This window comes from Pseudopodoces humilis, chromosome 5 (assembly GCF_049639895.1).
Source record: "Pseudopodoces humilis isolate 2021_Gansu_Grassland_sample_001 chromosome 5, ASM4963989v1, whole genome shotgun sequence".
Taxonomy (NCBI): Eukaryota; Metazoa; Chordata; class Aves; order Passeriformes; family Paridae; genus Pseudopodoces; species Pseudopodoces humilis.
The window spans coordinates 18,615,351-18,641,659 of record NC_142204.1 but is presented as its reverse complement, the minus strand read 5'-3'; the positions used below and the strand labels follow the sequence as shown (position 1 = coordinate 18,641,659).

At 40.6% G+C, this 26,309-nt stretch overlaps 1 protein-coding gene across 1 annotated transcript in view; it reads right to left on the bottom strand.

The window, feature by feature from the left end:
• TBXAS1 (thromboxane A synthase 1) overlaps positions 1-26,309 on the bottom strand; it is a 229,152-nt gene that overhangs the window by 137,438 nt on the left and 65,405 nt on the right. Inside the window, exon 4 of the mRNA XM_014256837.2 lies at positions 10,124-10,176. Coding sequence (XP_014112312.2) covers positions 10,124-10,176 — 53 coding nt within the window. The remainder of the gene's footprint in view (positions 1-10,123; positions 10,177-26,309) is intronic.

Below are 26,309 nucleotides of genomic sequence, written 5' to 3'. Positions count from 1 at the left end.
GATACAACCCCCTGAATCTATTCATAACCCCTATAAACAAAGCAAAAAAAATAAATAAAAAATATACAAGCACAACTGTAGGATGAACCATCATTGAAGTAAATATATTGATCTATCAAAAATGATTGAAGACTGACAATAAAAGGGTTATAAATTCTTAGAAGAAAGAGAAAGTAAAAAAACCACAAAACCAACCCACTGAAAAACTCCCACCTACATTCACAGGGAAAAATAGACTGGAACAATAAAACACAATGGCAGTGCCTGTACATCTTTGATAGCTGCCCCTCCCAAAAGCTGGAACAATCCTGCTATAAACCAAGCAAATGAAAATGTAAATGCATGAGCAATTGTCTGGGGGATTCAGATGCTTTGTGTCCTGTAGGCAAAGAATGAAGGGGAAAAAGGTAGGAAGGCATGGGAAGGCACCACTTTTAATTTCTGCAATTATTGATTATGCTCTTCTCACCTGGAGCCTTTTAAATCCAGCAGAGACCTGGCGGTATGTAGGCAATGAAGCCTGCATGGCAGGGTCAGCACTGTCAGCAACACTCCCCATCCTCTGACCTCAGTATAACCCACTGCTTCCACTCCTCTGGCAGCAGGGACAGCCTGTGGATTTCAGAGGTACCAGCCCCTGAAAGTACAAGTACAGCTGGCTGCAGAAATCCAATATCCAAAATGGTGAGCCCCAAAGAGGCAAAAGATTAGGAAATACACTGAATGCAATGCCCAGAGCAGTCCTGTGAGTCGTATAAACACAGTGGTGTATCAAAGGGGTCTGCTCCAACACTTACAAATTGTGTATTGTTTAAATATTTTGTTAAGGAAATGAACAGGATGAAAATTATGGCAGTTTCACAAACTTCTGTTCTTCACTACTGATGAAAATCCAATTGTATTAGTTACAGAACAAAAGCAAATAAAATGCCATTGAGACAGGAGAAAATATGTGTCTGTAGTAAGAGCAAGTTTAGGTAATTCAAATATTAATCTTCCCATTCTGTAATATACTTCTCTAATTCAAAAATAAAAATTTAAATTATTTTAATAGAATTTAATATTTAAAAACTAGTGTCTTTCCATGTGATGTTACATTACCATCTGACCTAGTTTAATATTTGCCTCTGTACTGTACTTGGAGACCGAGTTTCTCCTGCCCCAAACATAGCTTATTTCCTACTGGCCTAAATGGACAGCCAGTGAACATATAAAATTGTTAGGCTGCTTTGGTAACATTTTACTTTGGCCCTTCACACAGAGTATTTCATACAATGTTCCGTACAATAAACGGTCCTGAAGAACCAAGATCCTCTCATAATGTCACTTTGAAAGACTCTGCAGCAATTCCCAGTGTCCTTGCCAAGATCTTTTTTCAATAAAATAGATTCCAACATTGACAGAAAAGCCTGGATTATTGTTGAGTGATAAAATGTCTGCTGCTAGACCTTACAGAATCTGAACATTGCTCCCAGCTCACTCCTTTTTCTGTAAACTACTTTAAGAGGTCTGGGTATGTCTTCAAATTTGCTGCACAAAACCTAATTTTATTCAGGAGGTACCATCATCCAAAAATTGAAGTTATATAACATGAGAGAGACCTAAACTTGGGTCAAGATCTTCAAATAGCAATAACTTTATATCTGTAATGAAGCTACACTGAAGTAAACAACAGCTTGAAGGTCCAGACCACTATTTTTAGGCTTGTTTGCATGGGGCAGAGAGGAGATTCTGGGACAAGACATGATTTGAATCTTAATAAGGTTAGACTAGAAAGAACTCCTGTGGGAGTATACCCCAATAATTACTGAAGGACACGGTCAGTCTTTTCCCTGATGCAGTGTCTGTCATTGCAGAGCTGCTGTGTCTCTGCATGGAAGGTTTTTTGACATTACTGTAGCTTTTTAATTAAACTTGTAGAATTTTATTGGTATGACTAAAATCCTCCTTCAAGACCAGCCTTCAGGTTTAGCCACTAAATTTACTGGAGGGAAATAAAGATTCACAATCCCCAGGGTAATGGTGCCTCAGCTGGTCCCATGTTCCCAAAGACAGGAAAAAAAATGAACATAGTAACATGTGAAAACAACTTCTTCCTCTGCAGTGGGGTATACTTTTGCCTGTTGCCTGATGAAGTTATACCCAGTTCACTTCCAGCAGAAGGTCTGACATAAAGCAGAGTCTCCAGGGAAAGAAAAAAGGTAGTCAAACAGAGAAAAAGGGTAATTTTAGGATGGTGCCAAACCAACAAAGAAAAAGGAGATATTTTGTTCCCCTTTCTACTAATAAAACATTGTAGACTAAAATTGATCCACAGACTAATAAGGTAGAGGGAAAAATTAAAACCTATATATGACAAAACAATAAAAAAGTAATGAAGAGATTTATGGAATTACATAAAAACCTTGGAATGATGTTAAAATTGTAAGGCCATGTTACTGCTTTCAACTCAACGTGGATAACAAAAGCGGGGAGGAATAAAAATTAGAGCATGGAGGAAAGATAGCATAGAGCTAAAGAGGATGGAGGGACGTAAGAGAAAGAAAAACACAGTGCAAATATTTAGTGGGGGAGGGAAGGAAGTATGAAAAAGCATAAACACAGAGCCTACAAGTCAAGGTCATGGATAGAAAAAAAACAAAACCAGAACAAACCCCACCAAACTGAACCATGACATTGAAGGCACCACTTTAACAGTAACACTGAAACAGTTTCCAGCACTTGACTGGAAACACCTCTGTAGATACCTGGCAAAGTGTAGTTGCCTTCACAAAGGAAAATACAACTATTTTTAAGAAACTAATTAATAGACATCTCCAATCCATTCCTGTGCAATGCTTTGGTGTCCGAAGGTGCAGAGGCCCCATGAGGTCTTGTCTAAGGGTTCCTCATCATGTGCAGAGAGGGTCTAACAAGCAACTGCATCCTGGGGCTCCTACTGGTGAGAAAGGGACAGAGCCATGGATGCTCCAGCCCATGCTAGGCTTGCAGACAACAGGCTGCTGATCTGCAGTTTCTTCTCTGGATCCTTCTCCAGACCCAGTGTGGGATTTGTGGAAAAGGAAAATCCCTTTTGCCCAGTGCTTCTCATAGCACAGTCGCAAAACTGTCACAAGCTTCTTCTGAATTTCTTTGGACTGCCAGCAAGAAGGGGAAACTGGCATTAGGGAGTCACCTGGAGAGGAAGGAATTTGAAGGAATTTGACTCTCCTGTGGAGTGAGCAAGGCAGGCAGGCAGAAGTTCCTGAATTGGGCATTAAAGTTGATCTGCTTCAAAGGCTGCCAAGAAAGGGGACATGCACACACACACACACACACACACACACACACACACACACACTGAGAGGCATGATGCATTTTCCTCCCTCTATGTAGAGTAAGGGGAAATTATTCAAGAAATGCATTAAAAAATTACCATGCTTGACACTGGGAACACCAGTTCATAATCAGATACATAGCGAGTGAAGTCAGAGACCATTAATAGCTACTGAACATTGCATATTGCATGTATCTGCTTTAGGTTTGCATCAGTACTTCTGGAGTGCTGGAGGAAATTCTAATGAAAGCATTTAATATGCACAACAAAATCTACAACACTGCTGTTTTCCCATACTTACCAATCCAAAAGGAGGATTGGTATATTGAAATAATGCCTCAGGTTTTTCAGTCTTTTAAAAGCCCTCCACCTGCTTCTTTCCAAATGATGGAAAGGAGTGGGGGGGGGGGGGTGGGGGAAATTACAAGGTGGACTTAACAGCTTATTAAAAAGTTTAACAAATACGGGCTCCAATAGATAATGAAGACGGTAGAGCAATGTGAAATTAAGTCTAAGGAACTAGTTTTTGTAACTCAGAATATTTCCTCCCCCTTCCTTGAATGAGGATGACACATTGTGGTATGCAGGTGTAATATGATAAGAAGCAATCTGTTCAGCAGTTTCACTCCCTTTAAAACTATCATTTTAACCATTAATTAGCTAGGAAGCAGGCAGCAGAGATCAAAGATCACCTGTGCTGTATATTAGCTGTAAAACACTCCTCAGACAGCATGTTTTCAAAAGAAACTTCAAATAATCCTAGGATGGAGCTCACAAGGACTATGCTTCAACAGTTAAATGCTGCACAGTACCAGCATGAAAGGAACCAAAGAGAAACACTTCTGTAGGAGAAAATGGAGCTCAAACCTCCTCCTAGCCAAGGCTGCTGTATGCACACAGAGAAGCAGACCAAGATTTAATCAGGCTCCTCAGATGCTTAGATATGGTACAAGGGCCTGCTCCTGCTTCCACTGTCAATCTTAGGAGCTGTCACAGTTTTGGCCAACCTCACAGAGCTGTCCCGTGACTGGCCAAATCCTTCAGTGAGGCCAAACCAACCAGGAGATCTTCCTCCAAACAAAGAGTAATTTGCTGGAGCTACAATCACAGCAGTGTGCACACACTGTGAGCACAGAAACAAGCATCAGGAACACTATGCAGATGACAGGCAGTGCCCTTTGTTGCCTTGCTAGGAGCACATAAAATGCTCTCAGTCTCATACAGTTGGATTTCACACTCTCTTTCCAGAAGTGTAAAAGATTACATCACATCTTTGACTTATATTGGCTTAAGCAGCTGCAGCAGAGTCATGAAGGGATTGGATGGAGGAAACAAATGGGAAAAAAGCACAACAGTGAGCAAATGCCTGCAGCTTAGCCACTCCAGGGCAACATCTGGAGCCTCAGAGAGGAGTGGGAGAGCTTTGCGCAGAGCAAAGATTACCACTTGCACGAAAGGTTTCCATCCAAATGGCTTTGCCTGCTCTCAGGGCTGGAACTGTAACATTTCTGTGGGCTTTTGAGTTCTGTCTGTGAATGCATAGAACACAAACATCCCTGGACCTTACTGGGACAGACAGAAGCTATAGTAACAAATCAAGAATTATCACAGAGTACACAAGCTCAAGTTGCACAGTTCTCATGGGGGATCACAGTCCACACAGCAGATTTGTCTGTGGCTATGCGCTGCTCATCAATAAATACCTTTGACATTACTAGTACACTAGGTATCAATCTGCAGTGTTCCAGAGACTAAGAACATTTGAAACATGCCAGAATTAAACCAGTCAATTAATTTACCAAAAATTTTGCCAATAAACTGCGGCCCACAGATCCGTGCATGCAGAATGTAAAATACTCCAATAATGATGAGGCAGTCACAAAAACTATTCCACCTGTAACAGTGGCACAGATTCCAGCTCTCAGAACAGTGTGGTATGCCATCTTTTGGGTAAATCTTTAGGCATCATTCCCACAGAAGGCTATGCTTTAAAGACCAATTAACTCTAGAAACAAGAGGAGAAATTGATGATGATAATATACCCAAAAGTAACTCACAAGACTTGTTCCAGCAGCTCGATTTAACCACTGGAGCTAACTATAACCAATACCTAATTATGGTCAAGTGTGGAGATTCAGATTGAGATATAGCATTGTACCATGAATTCTGCCCTGGAGTTTCTGCCAGGAGTATCTGTGTTTCAGTTACATTTTAAAAGACAACTTTTAAAAAAACAGGTTACTATTGACAAATTCTCATAATGATGATAATAATAATATATATATAAAAAAAAAGGCACCTGAAAGTTTAACTTAAAAGCATTAAGATTGTTCTACTGTTCTGTCCATTTAAGCTGTAATATTTTCAATTTCAGAGGGAATGGCTAACACATTTCACAGAAGAGCAACTAAATTGTCTACATGCAAAATGCTATCAAAAGAGAGGGTGGGGGGGGAGAAGAAATATTTTTCTGCCCATTAACTTCTTCCAGGAACAAGAGAACTAGGTGCTTATGTGTACCAACAACACTAAAAATATTTTTAAGGCACAAATGTAATTATTTTTTTATGGCCCTGATTCAGCAAGGTAGACAGACTTCTGGTTAACTTGAAGCCTGTTGAGTAATACCATTGACTTTAATGTGATTACTCATGTGCTCAAAGTTAGGGGTTCTGCTATACTGTACAATTTGCAGGTAGTTAATGGAATAAAGAGATAACTCTAACCCACATCAGCAATTCTGGGGCTGGTCAACAATCTTATAGTTAAAGAGCCTTATCACAACACCTATAGAAGAAAGCAGTGAGAAGAAAATAAATCTTGATGAAATATGAAAGATCCAACACTGGCCAAAAAACATACTGCTTTTTAAGAAGACAAAAATCCAGGCAATTGAGGCTACCAAAATTCCCTATCAGGTTACACAGGTAACAGAGATTATGAGGAGCTATAAAACAACAACAGGAAGCTTGTTTTTCCCTATTGTTGTCCAGGTATGATTTCCTCTAGTTGAAATATAAAAAGTAAATTCTTCAAAATATCAAACTAAAGGAAGTACCATAAGAGAGGTAGTAAGTCCATCAGACCTCCCTACCATCTGTGCAAAAGAGGAAATCAAATAGGATAACATTTTTTCATAAAAATGAGTTATTTCTTTATATGAGCCTTCAGAAACAAAGATAATACTTTTCCTGGAATTACTTTTTTTTCCACAGAAAGCAGAATAAGGCTAGAAATAGAGGAGTTAAAAAACTTTGTGAAATTAAAATAGCAATAAATTTTAGCATTGTTTCCTCAGTTAAATTCAGCCCATGATGAAGACATCAGCTGCTCCCTGCAGGAGATCCTGCCCTATCCACCTTAGGTTTGTCCCAAGGTATTTGATGGCGGCAAAAGGAAGGAAAAGGCTTTGAGTAAAATTCCACATGCTCAAATCCCAGGAACACATGTCCCTCTTCCATCCACAAAAGTGAAAAGCCCCAAGCCCCTACACTGACAACCTTCTACTACAGACATCTTCAGAGTTCCTCACTGCAGGTTAAAGTTGAGTGTTCATGTCAAGGCAGAGTAAGAATAGGGTTTGACCTGCTGCAAGTTATTTCAGATTAAATACAACATGAAGAAACATTGTCCCCCCACAAATTGCACTGAATTTTAATCCATTCTCACTCTTTGATTATATACAGTGAGTTCTGTGTTATGATCTCTTACATTCTGCCCCACATCCAAATGCATTGCTACAGTCAAAAGCAGTTCCTTCATCCCAGAGCAATCAACTGCCCACTTGGGGCTGTGTCAGTGATTTTCTACAATCATTGGTAGTATGTTGCTGGGCCAAGAATATACTAGTTATTTTGGCAGATTTCTTTTACTCCAAATCAGCCATACATGTTTATGGTTCTGTAAGGCCATAATGATGCAATTGCAGCAGAGCAATCAAATGTATATTAAGTGTACATAGAAAGCAAAACTAACTTGCTCTCACATTGTAGAAGTTGTTTTTCTGATTCCATAAAATATGTTGTCCCTATTTATTTCTCTCTCTGCTTTTATCACGTATTTCCAATCAGTAGCCATTAACTGACAATCGAAATGGAACAACTGGGTATGGCGGAGGTGAAAATAAAGTAACATAGCATTAATATTCATCAAAAGAATGAGTGGCATAAGTCAATAATTTCCACAGCAAACAGGGCTACTCTCCTGCAGAATCTTACGTGCCATGGGGAATAGTCAAGACAAATCTTAATATGTATTAGTGCACTGTTTCCAAATAGAATTGTTTTCAACTTCATTTTTGTTATGAAGAAATAGCACACATTTTATTTTTATAGAAGGTACTCCAAATTATAGCTAAATCAAAGATTTTCACTCTGTTGCAGGACCTCTTCAAAAATCACATCAGTGGCTTAGATTACCCTGCTGAATAGAAATGCTCCAGCTCTGCTTTTGCACCAAGCCAGAGCTGTTTGTTTCTGCCTTGGCCTCCATCTTAGCCACCTCTGTATGAAAAAAAAACAGTTTTCACAGCACAAACTCACAAGTGATGGCTATTTGCATTGTCTCTCTTTATAAAATATCAGTACCATCACCTCTCCTTTGGATTTGCACACAGGAGCAAAGGGAAAAAAAAGCTTTTGTGACCTACAAAAGCCTTACTTGAAATAATTCTCTCCGACTTGAGGCCTTTTGGAATGGAAGGGATATATTGTTTTGACTTGATTAAAGCTGAAAAGTTGATTTGACATCCTGTTGTCAAGGAAACCAATTCACACACAAAAGAAAACAGTTGTGATGGTATCATTCAGACTATTCAAGTGACCTTAGGAAGAAAAAAAGGCTTCAGTTCCAAAGATTTGTATTCAACTCACTTCACCACTGTAGAAATAAAGATCATTGCTCTTTATGCTTATTGGTAAGCAGTTTTCAATCTGGGAAAAGAAAAATGCCACATCTTCTTCCATCTGCCAGATCCAATACTTTGCTGGGAATATACACATAAACACACCTAGCATTTATTTGCCTACTTCAAAGAACCACAGAAAGAATCACACTGAAGACTTATAGGGAAGAGAAGGAATTTCTTTAATTGACAGGACTGTGATAAATACCCCCTGACACATACCCCACCTATTGAAAAGCAGCTTGCAAGCCAGGCTTTAAAATATCCTCCTTCAACTGCAAATAGACTTTACCTCAAACACAGCATTGTTTGCATCCAGCTTTGTTTTCCTGGGAGAAAAGGAAAAACAGCATTTTTTTTTCTCTGTCAGACTCCGAGATCCCTCACAAATTGAGTTTTCCATGCATGCAATAAATGAAGTACACCTGCGCTCACTCTTCCTACCTAGAGAATCCCAAAGAGGCAGAACTATCCTGGCTGACCACAACATCATCATCCAGCTTTGCAGTCCATTCAAGTCTCACAGAGATTTCATTCCCTAGCAGTCTGTAAGTAGATTGGAGAAATGAAACTTTCTATCTGCTCACACACCGTAATTACACATCTCCTTCTCCAATGACATAGTCTTGCCTAGCTGGGTGAGCAGACACATGACTAAATAGCAACTTGTCTCAAATTCAGCTTGGAAAAAAAATAGGCATGATATTAATAAGGAGGGAAGTATACTGAGGAATAAATGCCAGTGTTCTTACATTATTGTCATTTAAGGGCATCACACCAAAGGTCACAGAGATAATAAGCCACAGTCACTTTCCATTTGTTACACAACATACAAATTGCCACAGCATTAATGAATATCTTTTCCCATTCCTGGCCAGACAAGACACTGTATTATTTCCTTCTAGACAAGTACCTAACCCTTGGAACTCATTATTTCCATCACTTCTTGCAGCACTTTGTCCTTAGGGCTGAGCATAAATGCCACAAGGCGGTTGTGACTGGAGCACCAAATGCCTGAGCCTGATTTCTTTCTGCTAGAGCTTTTTTTTTGCTGGAAGAGCATACAGAGCATATTGGTATCTTTTGTAATCAAATATGTACACACACACACAGACATTCATATGTGCTCTATTACAAGTCTCTTAAACTCCTTGCAGACTATGGGGGAAAAAACCCGACATTTTCATAATTTGTGGATATTGTCTGATACTTATACGTTGAAATAATAGTTATGCTACAAATGCCAACTGACCACAACAATAGAAGATACCACGGAACAACTGCATTTTCACTTAAAATGATGACAACTGGAAAGTAGTTCTTGGAACAGAAATGACATTCACAGAAATGTGGAAGGGCTTCTACGAATAGATATACTGCTTAAACCCTCTTTACTTCTAATAAACTGCTAAGATAGCACAGCTGAGCTACAGAGAGAGGAATGCCTCATTTCTAATCTGTACTTCATTGTATTTTAAGTTTAGGAATTTTGCATAAATATAGATAGCAACAGCTGAACCAAATTCATACTGTTTCATAAACTGAGGGGTTTTTAAGATGACAAATTATTATTTCCACTGTTCACTGTAAGTATAAAGAATATGCATATGAAAAGAGAATATTGAAGGCTGGTAGCTTTGTACAGTTCTGAAAAGGACTAAACTTTATGTGCATAATTAAAATAAGAGAGAGAAAAATGAAATCCAATGCCAAATGCTGAACTAAAATAAGCCAAGAGTATTTGCTGCATGTAATCAAACCACCTCCACCTCTGTCCCCCAAACTGAAACACTGCACTGTGCATTCTGATGAACATCTTATCTTGGTATTTTCTCCTCTCCCAACCAACAAACTCAAAGAGCAAGAGACAGGAAAAAGAAAGCTGATAGCACTGTTAAACTTACCCACAAACAGGTCCATACTCTGTTATTAGTTTTGTGTGGCTTTCCCAAAAACCCTGGAGAAAGAAAAATAACAAAGTATTTTAGAGAAATGCTTAGTAGAAGCTCTATTACACACTGTTTCTACCACTCACCCAAAGCTTTGAACCACTGCCAGGAGAACCATGGTATTAACTCATAACCTCACCTTTCTAATACTCTTCATATGTGACAAACATAGAGTCTAGAAAGGATGGCTGGAAAAACAAATCTCAACCCCAAAAAAGATCTGGACAGCCATGAAACACATTTTAACCAATGTTCCAAAATTTGTTACCATTTCATGATTCATTATATAGTTAAACTAACTTCATCATTTTGGTCCTGACTCCATTTTCTTTCAGATATACAAATGGAAGGAAAATTAACAGAGAAATTAATAAGGGGATAAGCATATGAGTTACTACACAAAAGGGAAGCACAGGGAATATGGCAAGGTCATCTTGTTTTGGTTTTACTCACATTATTAAAAAAATCCTCAAACCTGCCAAGGCAGAGTTTAGCACAAGGCAGTCAGCTGGTACACTCTGCAGAATAGCAAGCAGATTTATTTTTTAAATTTTTAGTATTTTAACTGTCTTTTGTTTTCATAATTGATGAAAATTGTTATCCATTTATCTAAATAAACCTGCCACTGTACTCAATTGTTAGTGTTTTAAATGAATTCAAATTGATCAATCTAAGGAAGGTGTGCAAAATATATTCCCTTAAGTGAACGATAAAGGATCTGTTTTAATGAAACTGCAATATTTGAGGACTGTACTCCATTGTGTTTACAACTTGTATATGGAAAAAAAGTAACACATTTGATTGCATTAATCTGCATTTATATTAATGGAAGACAGACTATCATGATCTGTTTTCATTCTGAAGAGAAAATTCACTAACAAAGTAGGATACTTATGTCTCATATTGAATCTTGTGTTTTATGACACACCACAGAATATTAGCTAGAACAATACGAACTCCTGTAAATACATCTACTGCTGACATAAATAAACAAGCCCATGTAATGTGTGTATACTTTGAGAGTACTGTACCACACTGAGGAAAAGAAAATCTGGTAATCAAAAGTAATGATCTGACTTACCATCCTTGGGTACTAACTTATTGTCCAAATTAGCAAAGCATTTGCCACCACCTACAGTCCTCCTGTCATAGAGTCCCTCAATTATTTCTTTTATTCTTATAGTACAGTTGTGGTTTTTTTAAATCCTGGACTTGTAATACCTTTATTCTGCAGGACAATATGTCTCCAGTTTAAGGCAAGAACTCCGTATTTTCCTTTAGCTACAAAAATCACAGGATGACATGTAAGAAAACACACTAAAGATAAAATTATGAAAGAGGTGGATTAGATGATGGCCTGAGGAGAATGGGTATTGCCTGAAAAGAATACATATTCTCCCCTGAAAATTTCTTCACTACTAAGGTAAACAGAAAAGATTCCTCATGCATTAGCACACAGAAACTAAGGTGGACAAAGCCTTTGTAATACCACAAAAACATACAGCTAACTCAAAAAAGGCTTTTGCCTGCAGACACCATGGGAGGGGAAAAGGCACACATACACTCACACCGACCTGCGTTTTTGCTATAGAGATACTCCAGCCATTGCAGGACTTCATCCTGCAATTGCTATGAGTTTTCAGTACTATAAAGGCTGCCTGCTGATGCAGGGGGGAATGCTGAGGTCAGATTCACGCAGCACTGTTCTCCAGGCAGCTGTTTAAGGCTGGTACAGCAGGCTCAGCCCACGGGCACACTCTGCCCACTGTGCCCAGGAGAGCAGCCCCAAGCTGCACAAACACACTGACATTTCCAGCCACGCTGCGGCACCAGCGCCACGCAGGGCACGGCTCGGGGTCACCGGGCACGGTCCCACGAGGGGTGCAAAGCACTGCTGTATCACAGCTGCACTGGCTGGGCAGGGCAGAGGAACTTCCAGTCCTGTGGGACCATGCCAAATCAGCTCTGATCTCCAGCCCACTCCCCTCCTAGCCTGAGCCTTCAGCAAGGACACCCACACTGCAGCCTGAACCCTGCCTGTTCACTTGTGCTTTGGATTGCAAGCACGCACATAGGTATTGCACTTACTGTACCCACCAGCTGCATTCCAGTGAGCCAGCAGGATATTAACATTTTCAAGAAGCCTAGGCTTTAAATGATTCAGTGGAAATGCCTTCCAGAAAGCCAGCTTCTTGGAAGAACTGCTTCTGGCTCACTACAGGAGGGGGTCAGGCAGAACACATTTCAAATCAGTTCTGTTAACCAGTAACTGGTTTTCCACCTCCAGGACTCCTAAATAATTGCACTGGCTTAAAATTAACCACACTTTATTGTTTTTTCCTAAAGTGAGAAGTACTGGGCTGCAGGATGGGGGAAGATAAGGAGGTGAAAAGCACCTGGGAAAGAGTGTAAGAAAGCATCCTCAGGAATAGAAGAAGCCTTCATTCCCTACACCCCAGGATACTTTCTCATGCCATGCAGCACTGCACATACATACCTACCACTTCCAGCCTCCACTGTTCCCCCCTGGGACCCACTGCTGTCCTGGCCTCCCTCAGGGGCCTGGTCAGCACCTGATAGCAGCTCTTGTAGCAGGCCTGGCAAAGACAAGTACACACAGGACCCCATGGCATTGTGGTGGCCAGACCATAGACAAGGCAGAGAGCATGTGAATGCATCCCTTACACACCAAGGTACACCTTTCAGCTGGAGGAAGCTGGATCCATTAAAAGGCCCCTGTGTTTGCTCTTGATAGCCACAAGGAAAGCCAATGAACCTGCAGGAACTCAGAGTGAGGGGATAATGCCACATGTACACAGCTCTGCCAGTTTTGCAGCCTCATCCCCAAACATGGCCTCCAGTAGACAGGTACTCTGAAAACATCCTCTTCCTCCTCTCCTGAGTCACGTTTGAAGCACAGCAAGCCTACCTGCTTTTGGTAACTTATTTATACTGGCTGAGTTTGGTTTGCTTCAACCAATTATTGCAGACTTGTCCACGTTTTTATAATTGCACTTGTACTTAGTACCTATGACAAAGCCAAGCACCTGCTCACAATCAGCTGCTATTTTACAAGAAAATGGGAGCAGAGACCCCCATCTTTGCTTCCTTTCCTCATATTTATCTCCTGGATGATCTGCAGTCAAGCTCAGAAACGGCACCTGCTGACTTGTACCCAGTGGCTTTAACCTCCCACGACCAGGAATTGTAACAAAGCAACATGGGGATTAGGAAAAGAACAATCGGGGAGAAATGGAAACATATGTATTCTGGTTTTTTAGAAAAACAGAAGGAAACAGAAAATCAAAACAACACCCAGTATTATGGTATGACACTATGTGCATCAGGAAGAACTGTTGTGCGTTAAACATTCAGTAGTAACAATTAAAAGCATAGTTAGCAATGATGCTCCAAGTTTAAAAAAATCACTTAGGTTTTTCTTTGTTTGGAAGCTGCAGAATATGAGCTATCATCAACTCAGAAAATGGCTGGGCCAGGGGGACTTGTCACGTGTGGCCCATACAATGAGGTACCAGCCTGAGGACAGTCCATCATCAAACTGGATAATGCAGGAGGTAGGGAAAGCTTCTTCCCCTGAAGAAAGTATATTTTACAACATCTGGTACACCATGGAAACAGCAGCTCAAGTGGGCTGACTGCTGCACACCCAGAAGGTACTTCGTTTACATGGCTGGCGGTTGCCTCCCTGCAGGGAATTTGCATTCTCCGCACCCTCTGAGTGTGTATCATCGGCTGGATCTGTGGATAAAATCACTCACAAGACCAAATCCTGCTCTCAGGGATACAGGCACAAACCCCATGGAAGAGAACAAGATTTGTGTCTGCATCAGACAAAGCAAAGTCTGGTCATTGCCAACCATTTTTCTTGAGACACTGAATGTTGAAGCTTCAGCTTGAGCTGCATACATGAAAGGGCTGAAATTGCTCAAGTATCCCCTCTCCTTTTTTTCAATAGACTCTGACACTCCAAGACAGATACTTCAGCAATTTTCTTCCTCATTGCATATTCACCTTGCTAGCTCCTCACAGCAAGGAAAAAATCTGTGGCAATGTCATCTTCCCTCCTTGCTGAAAATGGTTGTAGGCACTAAGCCAAAGTTTTCAGAAAGAGGCAGTATTTCATAGAGAAGCAATGCATTTTGATTTTTGGGGTGTTTAACATGAGGTATATTCAACCTATTCCTTTTAGATCCTGCAGATCTCAAGGCTGTAAATGGGAGATTACTCAGATTGTATGGAGGTTGCCTTGAACATTTCATCTTACTGCAGGTGGAAAACAAATGATGTGGTTTATGAACTTAACTATGCTCCTTCAGGGTCATGAGAAAAATGGTTTGAAGGGGTCCACAAAGCTGGGATCCAGCAGATGCATGCTCCTGACAGTAACTCAAAATTTGGACTACGAAAAGGGTCCTAAAGAATGCAATGAGGGTTGCCCTTGCATTTTGTAGTGTACTGGATATCACGAAAGCTACTGAGCTCTGTGGAGATGGATGTGATGGGCCCATCAAAATTCACTGCAAGTGGGAAACATTACCCATGGAAGAACAGCCAAGGAAAAAAAGCTTCTTTTGTTGCTCCCTTCTGAAAAGTATCAGATATTATCTGATGTCAATCACTTTACCAAGACGCCCTGGACTCAAACTTGTGACTCTGAAGGCAAAGATGCCACATCCCATAAGTAGTCCCATATATGCTCCACCTTTACCCCCCTATATCAGATGTGATGCTCTGTTTCATTGTGATAGTAATAATCACAGCGTCATTGTTCAAGTGCACACCTCATATCAAGAGATAAAAAAATCCATACAATTATTTATGGTACATAATGACAATAAACAACATTTATGGATCAGATTTTTAGCATTCAATGAGCTTTCGCACATCTTTTTTATTTAGACCACCTGAAAAAGAAAATTGCTAATAACCTAGTACCCAAAATGATTTTTTTTAACACAAGCTAACATTTAATTAAAGTAACCTTGTATCAGTCTGCAACCTTCTTTGAAGGAATAACCCCAGACTGTACATCATCTCCAGTAATAATCCTAGTGAAATCACTAGGATGCCAGCAGACAAGAGGAGGAACACAGCATGAACTTCTAAGCAGACTGATTCTGAGCTATGTACATAGTTTGTTTCCTTTGATCATTACCGTTAATGGTTGTCCTCTGTGTGCAATTTGGTTTAATTTATGTGTGTGTCATTTCAGATTTTAAAAAACACATATAGGCCTTCTAAATTTATTAAAGGCAGCCTTCATACCCCTAATAGTTATTAAGAGAGGTTAGTGTTATGTAATTAAGTTAATCTCATCTGTAAAGGCTAATTAACTGAAAACTAATTGAATCTGCATATGAAAATTTGGACAATGTGTTCTCATTACACAATTTTTAAAAAATTACCTGAGCTAAATACCAAACAAACTGTAAATTTCTCTCCTTCTACCTTTTCAGATCTTTAATAAAAATTAAGCAGGCAGGTTTATTTCTGTGAGCTGCATTAGTCCTTGTTGTTCTTAACAAAGATCTGTTGTCTCACTTCAGAGAAACAGCTTTAGTCCCTCCCTGAAACATGGATATTTCTCCTCTTGTGTGAGCTCCTCCTTTCTGCCCTTACCCCACGCCTCTCATTGCCCTCTTCTTCTGTCACCTCTCCCATCCAGAGAGGACAAAGGTTCTTGGGTTCAAGTCATCACACAAAGGATAAGAAGGCATCTGGGTATCACCTTAACCAATCCTATCACCCAAAAAGATCAGATGGCACAGTACACTTGGGTCATGCCCATTCAGCACCCCAGCTTAAAGCCACTTTGGCAGCTTTGGCAGGGCACTACCTTTTTGTCCCCAAAGACCATTCACCACTGAAGTATTCATCTCATCCTTCTTCGCCTGGGTGTGCCAGCCTTACAAAAGCAAGATGTGTTTTGGACCCTTTTCTGAGGTTTGTCTTTTCTTGAGACATTTACTGTTTAAACCAGTCAAGTTTCCAAATGGGAATTAAGAAAAGCATATCATCTTTTCTGGTATTTGCTGTTTCTCCCCATTAACTAGGTTAATGGCTGATTCTAATAGGCTGAAGTGTTGGAAGGAGGGGGAGCCAAGGAAGCAAACACAGAGTGGAAAGTCTGACCTCAACAGCATGCAAGGTTTCTCAGTGCATGGGACCCTGAGTCCTCAGATTTTCCTCACAAAACCCACCATGTGTTTTTAACATCAGAATTGAAAGCACCTGCACTGCCCAAGTGGATGGCTGATGGAGCAGCTCCAGACAGTTCACAGTCCCTCAGGCACCCCATGGCACCCCACTTCACAGCAAATACTTAATGGAAAGAGGGTGACAGAAATGGGAAATGGGATACACTGCTTGTCATCTTTCTTTAGGAAAATAACATATTTTCTAGGAGAGGGAACAATGCAAGATGCACACAGATTTCAGTAATTCATTTGGTCTGGTGTCTGAGGAACCATTGTCACACCCAAAAGAATGAAAACCAAGATAAAAAACAAAAGACTGTAAACATTGAAGCTGTAGGGAAGTGAGTATAGATGGAGTAGAAAGAAAAGATACAGCCAGAAAAGGAGGAAATCCATGGTTTTCTCAAGGGTCAATCGGGGACAAACCTTGTTCAATGTTTGGAGGACTGAGTTTGGCACAAAAGGGAGCCAGGCTTCAGTGGAGTTTCTGTTTCTGAAAAGACAGATACTTTCCTCAGCAAGCAGAGACACTGAGATTGTCATACTAGAAGAACTGGATGACCTGAAGAACCTGAACAACTGCAACTGGGGAGAGTCTTTAGTGGAAAGTATAGCTTCATGCCCTTATATAGAGACTATGTTAACTCCAAGAATTTCTGCAGTAGTAGGTGATTGCTTGAAAATAAGACAGAATTGAAAAACCTGGATGGACACATTAACCATAAGATAAAGATGATGGAAAATGTATGATGGAAAAAAGTATGACGGAAACTACAGGTGTAGAGTATCTGGGATAGGCTTCCTCTGGAATGCTGCATGTAAATCTGATGAGCTGCCACTTTCAAAATGAATGAATTAAAATGGAACAAGTGGAGAAAAGGGTTACAAGGATCTTTGGGGAACAGAAGGCCTGTCTTACAAGTCATAATTAGTAGAGTCCATTTTAGCTAACCAAAGGTTCATTTTAGCAGACCAAAGGGAGGAAACATGCTTGCTGCCTAGAACTGTACTGGGGGGAATTACCAGGGAGAGAAAAATATCTATTTAATATAAAGGCCTATATTACTAAAAGATCAAAGTAGTATAAACTGGCTGAGGATAAATGTTGCTTGAAATTAGATAAAAGTTATTGACTATTGAAGTAGCAAGGTTTCAGAAGCCTTTTAGTCAGCACAGTGACTGAAGAACCTCAAGAAGGGTTTTGAGGCACAGGAGGCAAGACATGGATAGTTATAAAAAATTAAGCATAGGATGAATAACCCAGGTCATCTACACCTCAAGGAGATCTACAGTCATTTCTAGAATAAGAGGGACTCTTCTCATGGAAAAGATTTACTACACTTTCACATGTGCACACTGCATTCACACTTCTTGACTCACCTTAACATTCCCACTCATTCTCATATAGATACAGTCTCATACATTAATTTGGCACACTGCAATGAGATTCTTGCTTTCTTTTTGTCTCTTTTTTCAATCTCATTTCACTTTACAAACTTCATTTTCACAACATCTCTGGGCTGTTAAATGCCCATCTGTCACAGGTGGGGAGTTGGAAGTACACAAGATTAAGCAATTTGCCAAATGCCACACAAGAAGTCAATGGTAGAGCCAGAGACAAGCTGAAGTTTTCACAATTCTCCTCCTTGGTAGCTTACAAAAACATTCCTTCTCTGCCACAGAAACACAGGCAGTATATGAAAAAGGAAAAGAATACCAACAAATTTGATCTGTTTCTGAGCTTTCAGACATACCACATGCTTGAGGCTTTGAAGAAAGGCATGAGGAAAAGTACCCAATATTCAGGGCTAACTCTGAAATGCTTTAAGTAGAGGGAGGTCTCTTCCTCACCCAACTGTTACCTTAAGATTGAATTACTCTTATAGTATGCATAGCTACAAATGTAATTAGTCATAAAATTATCCAGACCCTCAAATTATTCCAGTGGCTGTATTCAACTCTCTGATTATTGCAATGATGAATTCTCCAGCCTGATGACACTGGCTAGAATAATATTTCTTTTAATCTATTTGAAAGTTACCTGCTGTTAGCTTAGATCTTGTTTATACCCTCTATAGAGATAAAATTGCAAACTTACTATTTTTACTAAGACTATTGTCTAAATAACACTTAACCCTGCTAGGTCCTTATTTTACTTCATAGTAAATGTCACAGATGACACCTATTCAGGCTTCTAGGAACCTTTGTCCAAACCAGAAAACATGACATTATGAAGACATCCACAAAGACAATTATAATTTGTTCAATGTGTGTTCATGAAAGGCTCCATATGAGGTCTTGCAGACTCACTGCAGTTTCTGATCCTTTGATAAACATATATTTATAATAAGCTCAGAAACTAGGAAAAAAAATAGAAAGGAACAATGGATTTTTTTTTTTTTACTAAAGTAGGTAATTTCCACTAAACATCTTCTAAGTCATCTTCTTTCCAAACTGAGTGTAATTCTCTCCTACACAATCTACTTACATGTAATTTCACTGGATTGCTAACCACCTTTGCTGCCTTAATATTACTGTATCCTCAAATTACAACAGGAAAACAGAGAATTACAGTGCTCTCTATAGGAGGTAGTTCATTGTACAATAGAGAACCACTGCAATGTGGATTTTCACTGTGAGCTCAATGTCTCAGATGGATTACAATAAGCATTCAGCACATCTCACTAACAGTTAATGAACTTCATTAGTTATTTTTGCTGGCCTTCCTTAAGAGAAGCAAAACAGTCACTGCATAATTTGAAGAAATGGAAACTTTTTGTAGGACATACAGACCTGGTGGCTAAATCTAAGGAAAACCAAGATTTGGGGAGCACTCTGACAACACAGCACTGTTTCTGAGGGCATCAAAGGGGCATTCAAAGAAATGAAGGTTGACTTCTTTCCCAAGAAAGAAAGTCAGAGAATCTTCCTTCCAAGGAGTTTTTCCACTTCAGAGGAGTGTCCCCTTCCTTCTCAGACCTATCAACAGCAGACTCCTTCAGACTATGAAAATGTCATTTTAAAGCATAAAATATCTTAACTGAACCCACTGTGAAAAAGTCTGTCTTGGGTGCCACAGAGTGCAAAAAGACTTTGAAATAAGAACTGGACAAATTGCACATCCTTGTGCAAATCTTGGCCCCTTCGCCTACAGAATCAGGATGACAATGATTAAGCTTTCTTTTCTGATGCAAACTCTAGGCCATCTCATACTGCTCACTAGTGCCTAAGTGGGTACTATTTGGGTGGGTTTCAAGAAAACCTCATCTATGGGACACAAGATCCCTCATTCAGTGGGTGGTATCTTGGCCTCCTCAGACATTCCCCTTGTATAGTGCTAGGGGTCTCTGTCATTGTTTATTAACTGGTTATAAAATCCATGCCACTTAATTTTCTGTGACCATCAGGTTTAAAACTATGAAACATACACTTAATATAATCACACATGAAATAACTTAAGATCATCACAAATTTAGCTCTCAAATTTTAATTTTTTTATTGAGATGACACTAAGACACAAAACAGAATCCAAACCAAAGCACTACACAGCATGCAGAGTACTGCATCCAGGGAAGAGACGTGGAAAGATCATTACATGTGACAGACCTTAATCATGCCACTTAATGCACTACTGAAAGATACCAGGACTATTTCTGTATTTTAACACGGCCAGACAACCTCGGCTTCCTTTTGTCCAATTTCCACCTTGGATGGGATCCCACATATGGATGCAGCTTTCAAGCATGAAAAGAGAAAAATATCCCCATAGATCGTATTGGCCTCTGACAGAGAGCAGAGCATGCTGCTATCTGCAGCATGGATAGGCCAGGCATAGGCATGACAGGTCCCTTTTGCTCCTATCTATCACATGACACCTCTCTAAAAGCCACAAGGTTAAGCGTAGATACATCAGCTTGACACACACAGGGCTTGGAGTGATCCCATATATTCAGCAGGGCAGGAGGGGGAATGTGTCTGCAGAGCAGCATCTTCAGCCTGCCCATGGGAACAAACACCCCCAGTGCTTCATCCTGCTCCCAGAGCAGACATGCCACCAGGTAGGACAGAACTACTCCAAAGCACTATGGACAGAGATGGGCTATAAAATTATGTGCAGAATAGAATCGTTTTATCCCTTTGGGAATACAACAAACTGTAGCCCCAACAGCCACATTACAGCAGGCAGTTGACTCTTCACCTACTTTAAAGTAACTGTTACAGCAAAATCTCCTTTTCATAAGGTAAGTTACTCTTCATGTTCTGTCTTGAAGCCAAACACTGTTTTAGACCCAAGCCACCCATGTGGTAGCTGGTAGGATCTGAGCACAAAAAACAGAAACACTAGAAAGCCATATCAAGCCTCCCTGGAAAAGGATTAGGAAGAGGCAGACAGAAACACACAGTGCCAATCCCTGTGTGGGCTGGAGAGAGGATTGCAGAGAGCATCAGGAGCTGAGCTAGCACAGGGAAACTAAACAGGAGACTGCAGTGGAATGAGAATTTGGGGGCTCTAGCAATCAGTAAGATCACTGGCTAGCACAGGATGTGTCAAGCAAAGTCAGAGTTTCAACTATGACAAATTCAGAGACAGAAGAAATCAGGTTTGGAAGTGGAGATTGAATTGGCTCCTATCAACCATTCATTTCTGTTTCTAGATCATCACTCAAGGCTGGATTCTGCAGCAGCACCAGGGAAAAAAAACACTTGTCAAGCCATCTGGGTTTGCTTCTTTTTTTAATGAATGATGCTACACACCTGCAAATACCAGATATTTTCCAGATGAACCAATGCATTTAGCTGTCCTTTTATAACTGAATTCATCTGTACATGGAAAAGGAGAAAGGTGATTGGCACCCTTATTCAGTACAACACTTAATGCAGGCCTAGATGTTTTGGCATAAGGCACAAAGTCAAGAGCAACCACTGCTCCTCCCTCTCCCTGTGAATTAACCACATCCCTAAGAGACTGGGTCACTGCTGGAAAGTAACCACTGCCAGGGATATAAAACAACCTTCCCATCCTCCCCATAAAGCAACCACCTGGAGGGACTGGAGAGAAAAACAGCACAACCAAGCTCCTGATGAAGACATCATCTCAGACAGAAAACTGTCAGCACTCTTTCACTCTCCTGCTTTTCTTATGTACATGGTACACCTGTACAGAGCAGAGGGTTTGCACATTCCCAGGTCCAAGAGGGTCACTTATTTTAGGTAATGCTTTCAAAGCAGGGGCTTTCTTCTGAAGGTCCTCAAAGAAAAGGGGACCCCTATTTGGTAAACAGTAAGACAAATTATGGGACATTTGAATGACTAAATCTCTCCAGAAGTAAGATGCAAAATGAAATGATGCACAGTGAGAAGAGGTGCTAAAAGTCTAACCTGACATCAAGGCTTGTCCCACAGAAAAAGGCACGAAGGAGTGACCACCAGACAACATGGCATCCATTTATGTCCTCTGAAGTAAAGAGGCAATCCCACCATACCACTGGGAATAGCACAGGGCACCCTACAAAAGTCATGGGGAAGCTCTGGCCAGTGCAAGATTTAGCAGCAGTGCTAGCTGATCTCTAAACCCAGCCCTTGATCAACAGGAAAATACTGGCATGACCAGGAGGAGAATGGACTCCAGGACCCCAAGGACCTTTCATAGACACAGGATGGTTTCCTTGCTTAAACTTCATGGATAAAACTGTGAGGTTTTACCAATTGTGATGGTTTTGGCTCGGGTAGAGTTGTTTTTCTTCACAGTGGCTAGAATAGGGCTATGTTTTAGATTTGTGCTGAACACAGGGTTAATAATATAGAGATGTTTTTGTTATTGCTGAGCAGAGCTTACGCAGAGCCACTCCAAAAACTTGGCTTCTTCATCATGGATTTGTGTTAATGCCTCTTTTTAACTCAAGATATAAATTACAGGGTTGATGTGGAAGAGCAAGACCCAGATGAAGAGTGTATATATCAGTCCTCTGACTCTCCTGCCAAAATTTCAGGCTAAAAATGTTATATGTACACCTCCTTACTTATATGTAGGAAAGTATCTCTATATATTCATAACAACCTCAGGTTATTATTTATATGACAATGTAGGATGCACAAGAGAACCAGGTCCCCTAAAATACAGGCAAATATCTCAGCTCCTGCAGAACAAGTCATTCCTAGAGGATGATAGATTAAATTCAATTAAAGGAACAGATATGAAGCGCAGTCTTCAGAGCAGAGTTCCTCTCTCTCACAGATCCTTAACAGAGTAGCTGGACATTTAGTTTTGTTACATGCCAAAATCTTTGTGCCTTGTAAAGAAAGAGGCAGGAAAGGAATGTTAACGACCTCTTTTTACAGTAGCCAGTTGTCAGAGGGGGTGGGAGAAAACAAGCCACATGGAAAACAATTGCCAATTTGTGGTCTTGACCATTTAAAAATGGATCCCAAAATAGTCTGCTGAATTGTTTCACCCGGAGCAAAATTACCCATGAATACATATGCATGCACACAAAAACAACATCTCTTGACGCAGTGCTGATGGTGACTGCAGTCAAGGAAGAAGCGTTATTACATTCCACATTGTGAAAAGACCACAATGCAGTAATTATTCTGAAAGGTTTTCACAAAGCACAATTATTAATCTAACATTATCCTATTATTGTTTGTTGCTATGGAGATAATATAATCAATATATTTTCTGGATTGATTTTTTTAATACTACTAGCTCATTGCCCAATACAGCAAGATTTACCTCAATGCATTAACTGATTTTAGTTTATGATTGGCAAAGTCTTGAGGCAATAGATTGCAATCCATCTCATGCCTATTATTCTATCAAGACACTTAATGTCAAAATCTCTGCTGCAAAAGCAAGTTTACTTGTTGAAAATGAGAAAAAGGATAACAAATCTGTCTGAAGAGATGTAATCTTTTAAGCATGAATTTAACACTTATTTCTATTTTTCCTAAACCAAATGAAAATTACCAAACCGACTACAAAAGGAGTAGAAAAGCAGGTTGGGTTTGAACTCGGCTTAAGGTACTTGTTTATTCCAGAGGGGATGTTTTGAGGCATTATCCTCCTGGGTGTAACATAAGCTTTTCCTGCAGCAACAGGGATTCCGGGAAGGTGGCATCAATTGTGGTACAGTGCCAGAGCCTATTGGTTGCAGATGCAAGTCCACAGTCTTTGTCACAACCTCTTCCTGCACAAGCTCAGGAACCACTGGCTACCTGCTCCCATGCCCAATGGACGCTTGGGTCTTCATCTCAGTGGGTGGTGAAGCAGAAGTGTTACAGCCACAGCCCTCAGTTTCCTTGCACAGAAAACTGCAAGCACACTTCCTTTCTTTCAAGTCTCCCTCTCCAGATGATAAGCTTTCAGCATATCAAGGGAATGCTCCTGTGTTAGGACAGTGGTAAGTTCTGCACAAACCTGAGTTCCAGACCAGGACAGTAATATAATACATTAAGAGGCTTCAATCCTGACACCGTTGTTCCAGTCTGTTACCTCACCTATCCAAAGATGGGCTCATCACTGTGAAACGTCTTTTAACACATAGTTAAATAACAACAATAATAACATAAAGCCTTTTAACATATAGTTGCTGTAATAGTTCAGAGAAGGATTTTATCATGTTTTCCCACTCCCATATGGCCATACTGTGATGAATTACCTTTTCATCTTTTTGGTCATAGAATAGCTTGGGTTGGAAGGGACCTTTAAAGGCTTTCTAGTCCAACCACCTTCAGTCTGCAGGGACACCTTCAACAGGATCAGGTTGCTCAGAGCCCTGTCCAAACTTTTCAGGGATGGGAAACCTCAGTTTCCAGAAACCTGAGTCCCAAAGGCGACAATATTTTTTCAGCATAGTATATGCTTAAGACAAAATTAAGTGCAGCAGGCTAGACTTCGCATAACTAAATAAAAGTAGTTATAGAAACATTTAGAAGTACCAACACCTGTTAACTCCTGTGACAAATCATATGGTTACACTTTTGGGTACCAAAGCACAGCTTTAGCTTCCTTGGACACCAGTACATAAGCATTTTGTCCATGGAGCACACAGCTGCTTGATAAAATGTGAAATCACAGCAATTCCACCTTCTCCCTTCCCTAAAGGCACTGGATTGGGTGGTCTTGTCTTTCTATGTAAAATAGGCTGGGGCTCAGTAATGTAACTTTTGGACTATCTGGAGGGGATCCATCAGGAATGATCATTCACAGATTAAATATGTTGCCCATGCAATGCAACACATCTGGCCCGTCTGGCCCAGGGGATAAGTAATAGAGTTAGGAATGCACATTCACAGCCCATCCCCTGCAAGTCTGCTGTGCTGACACTAATCCATGCAGATCTAGGGCTGGTTTGTGATCCACCTCTGTCCTCCCTGCTCGGGCTGGCACAGGTCATTGTCCATCACATCAGCGACGCCACTTGTATTCTAAAGGATACCAAATCGCTATCTGGGCATGTGCCACAAGATAAGCACATACACAAGATAACCACATACATCGGGTTGCTTGCCTTCCCACCTTGTTTACTTTTATGCTGATTTAGAAATGCTTTTTCTGCTGGATGGGCTTAGACAAGCAGGTACGAGACTGCCCTGGTTACAGAAAGGGTGTAGACTTTCAGCACTGTGTGGGTGTGACCATGCTGTTATTCCATACCAGCCACATCATCGCTGTGAGGAGTGCTTTCAGCAGCAAAAGTCAGGCACTTTTTTGGTCCCTCCCTTACCGGAAGGGGCAGGGGAAGAGAAGTGGCTTATTTGGGCTTTAATTTCCTCCTGGTGTTAAAAGAATAGCATGGATACTCATTCAAACAGGCTACTGGCACATGTACAGCCTTAAAGGACCCCATCTGCTACTGCATCCGCACTGTAAAGTACTGCTTAAGACACACCTTTCTGTCAAGTATAAAGAAAAACCTCATTTGTTTCTCACACTGACTGACTGCTGTCCACCACAACGCCTTAGCAGGCAACAGCTCCGAAACTCTGCAAAAATAAAACTAATTTAGCTAGAGGCAGGCAGGGAATATCAATTTTGGTAACAGGAATGATAGAATTACATTCCTAAGCAATTAGTCTCAGTAACAGACAGACAGTATCTCTAGCAAATCGTCTGTAGGCCTGATTTTACCAGTCTCATTCATAGCGAGCAGAGCCTACTAGCAAGTCCTCCTTCATCTCGGTGCTGGTGGACCAAGATGCTCCTTAGCAAAAGTAAAGCAATCAGTGTCAAGCTGAAAAGGCTGAGTTTCATCACACTTTGCTCTGTTAAACACTGTAATTGCTGCATACCACTTTCTAGCCAAAGACTACATTTTTTTTAAAAATTGATCAAATAATAAAAATTATTGCTATTGTTGTTATTATTATTATTACTACTATTATTATTAGTCCACAACACAGTGGTTGAACTTTGCTGCTGGAGGGTAACCTCACATGTAGCAGAGTCATGCAGCAGCAAAAGACATGGCACTGTGACATCTGTTGGAGGGGAGTCCCATCTTTGCACAGCAGGACTTCTCCTGGAGCTCACATTTCCCACCCTATCTGTCCCCAGCCACTGTGTTGACCCAGTCTACTCCAGGAAGATACTGGGATCCTCCAACCTTAACTCGGTGACTTTTCCTTCACACACTAAGAAACATTTCTGCACCAAAAGGGCTGTCAAGCTCTGAGCAGGCTGCCTACGGAAGTAATTGAGTCACCATGCCTGGAGGTATTTAAAAGACCTGTAGATGAGACACCTAGAGACATGGTTTGGTGGTGGATTTGGCACTGATCACGGTTGGACCCAAAAATCTTTTGCAATCTAAAAGATTCCATGTACAACAGAGCCTTAGCGGGAACAGGGGAAGGACAGCCTTACACCGGTCCAAACACAGTGCAAAGGGCTCCTGTAAACTGCCTTCTCTACTACCTCCACA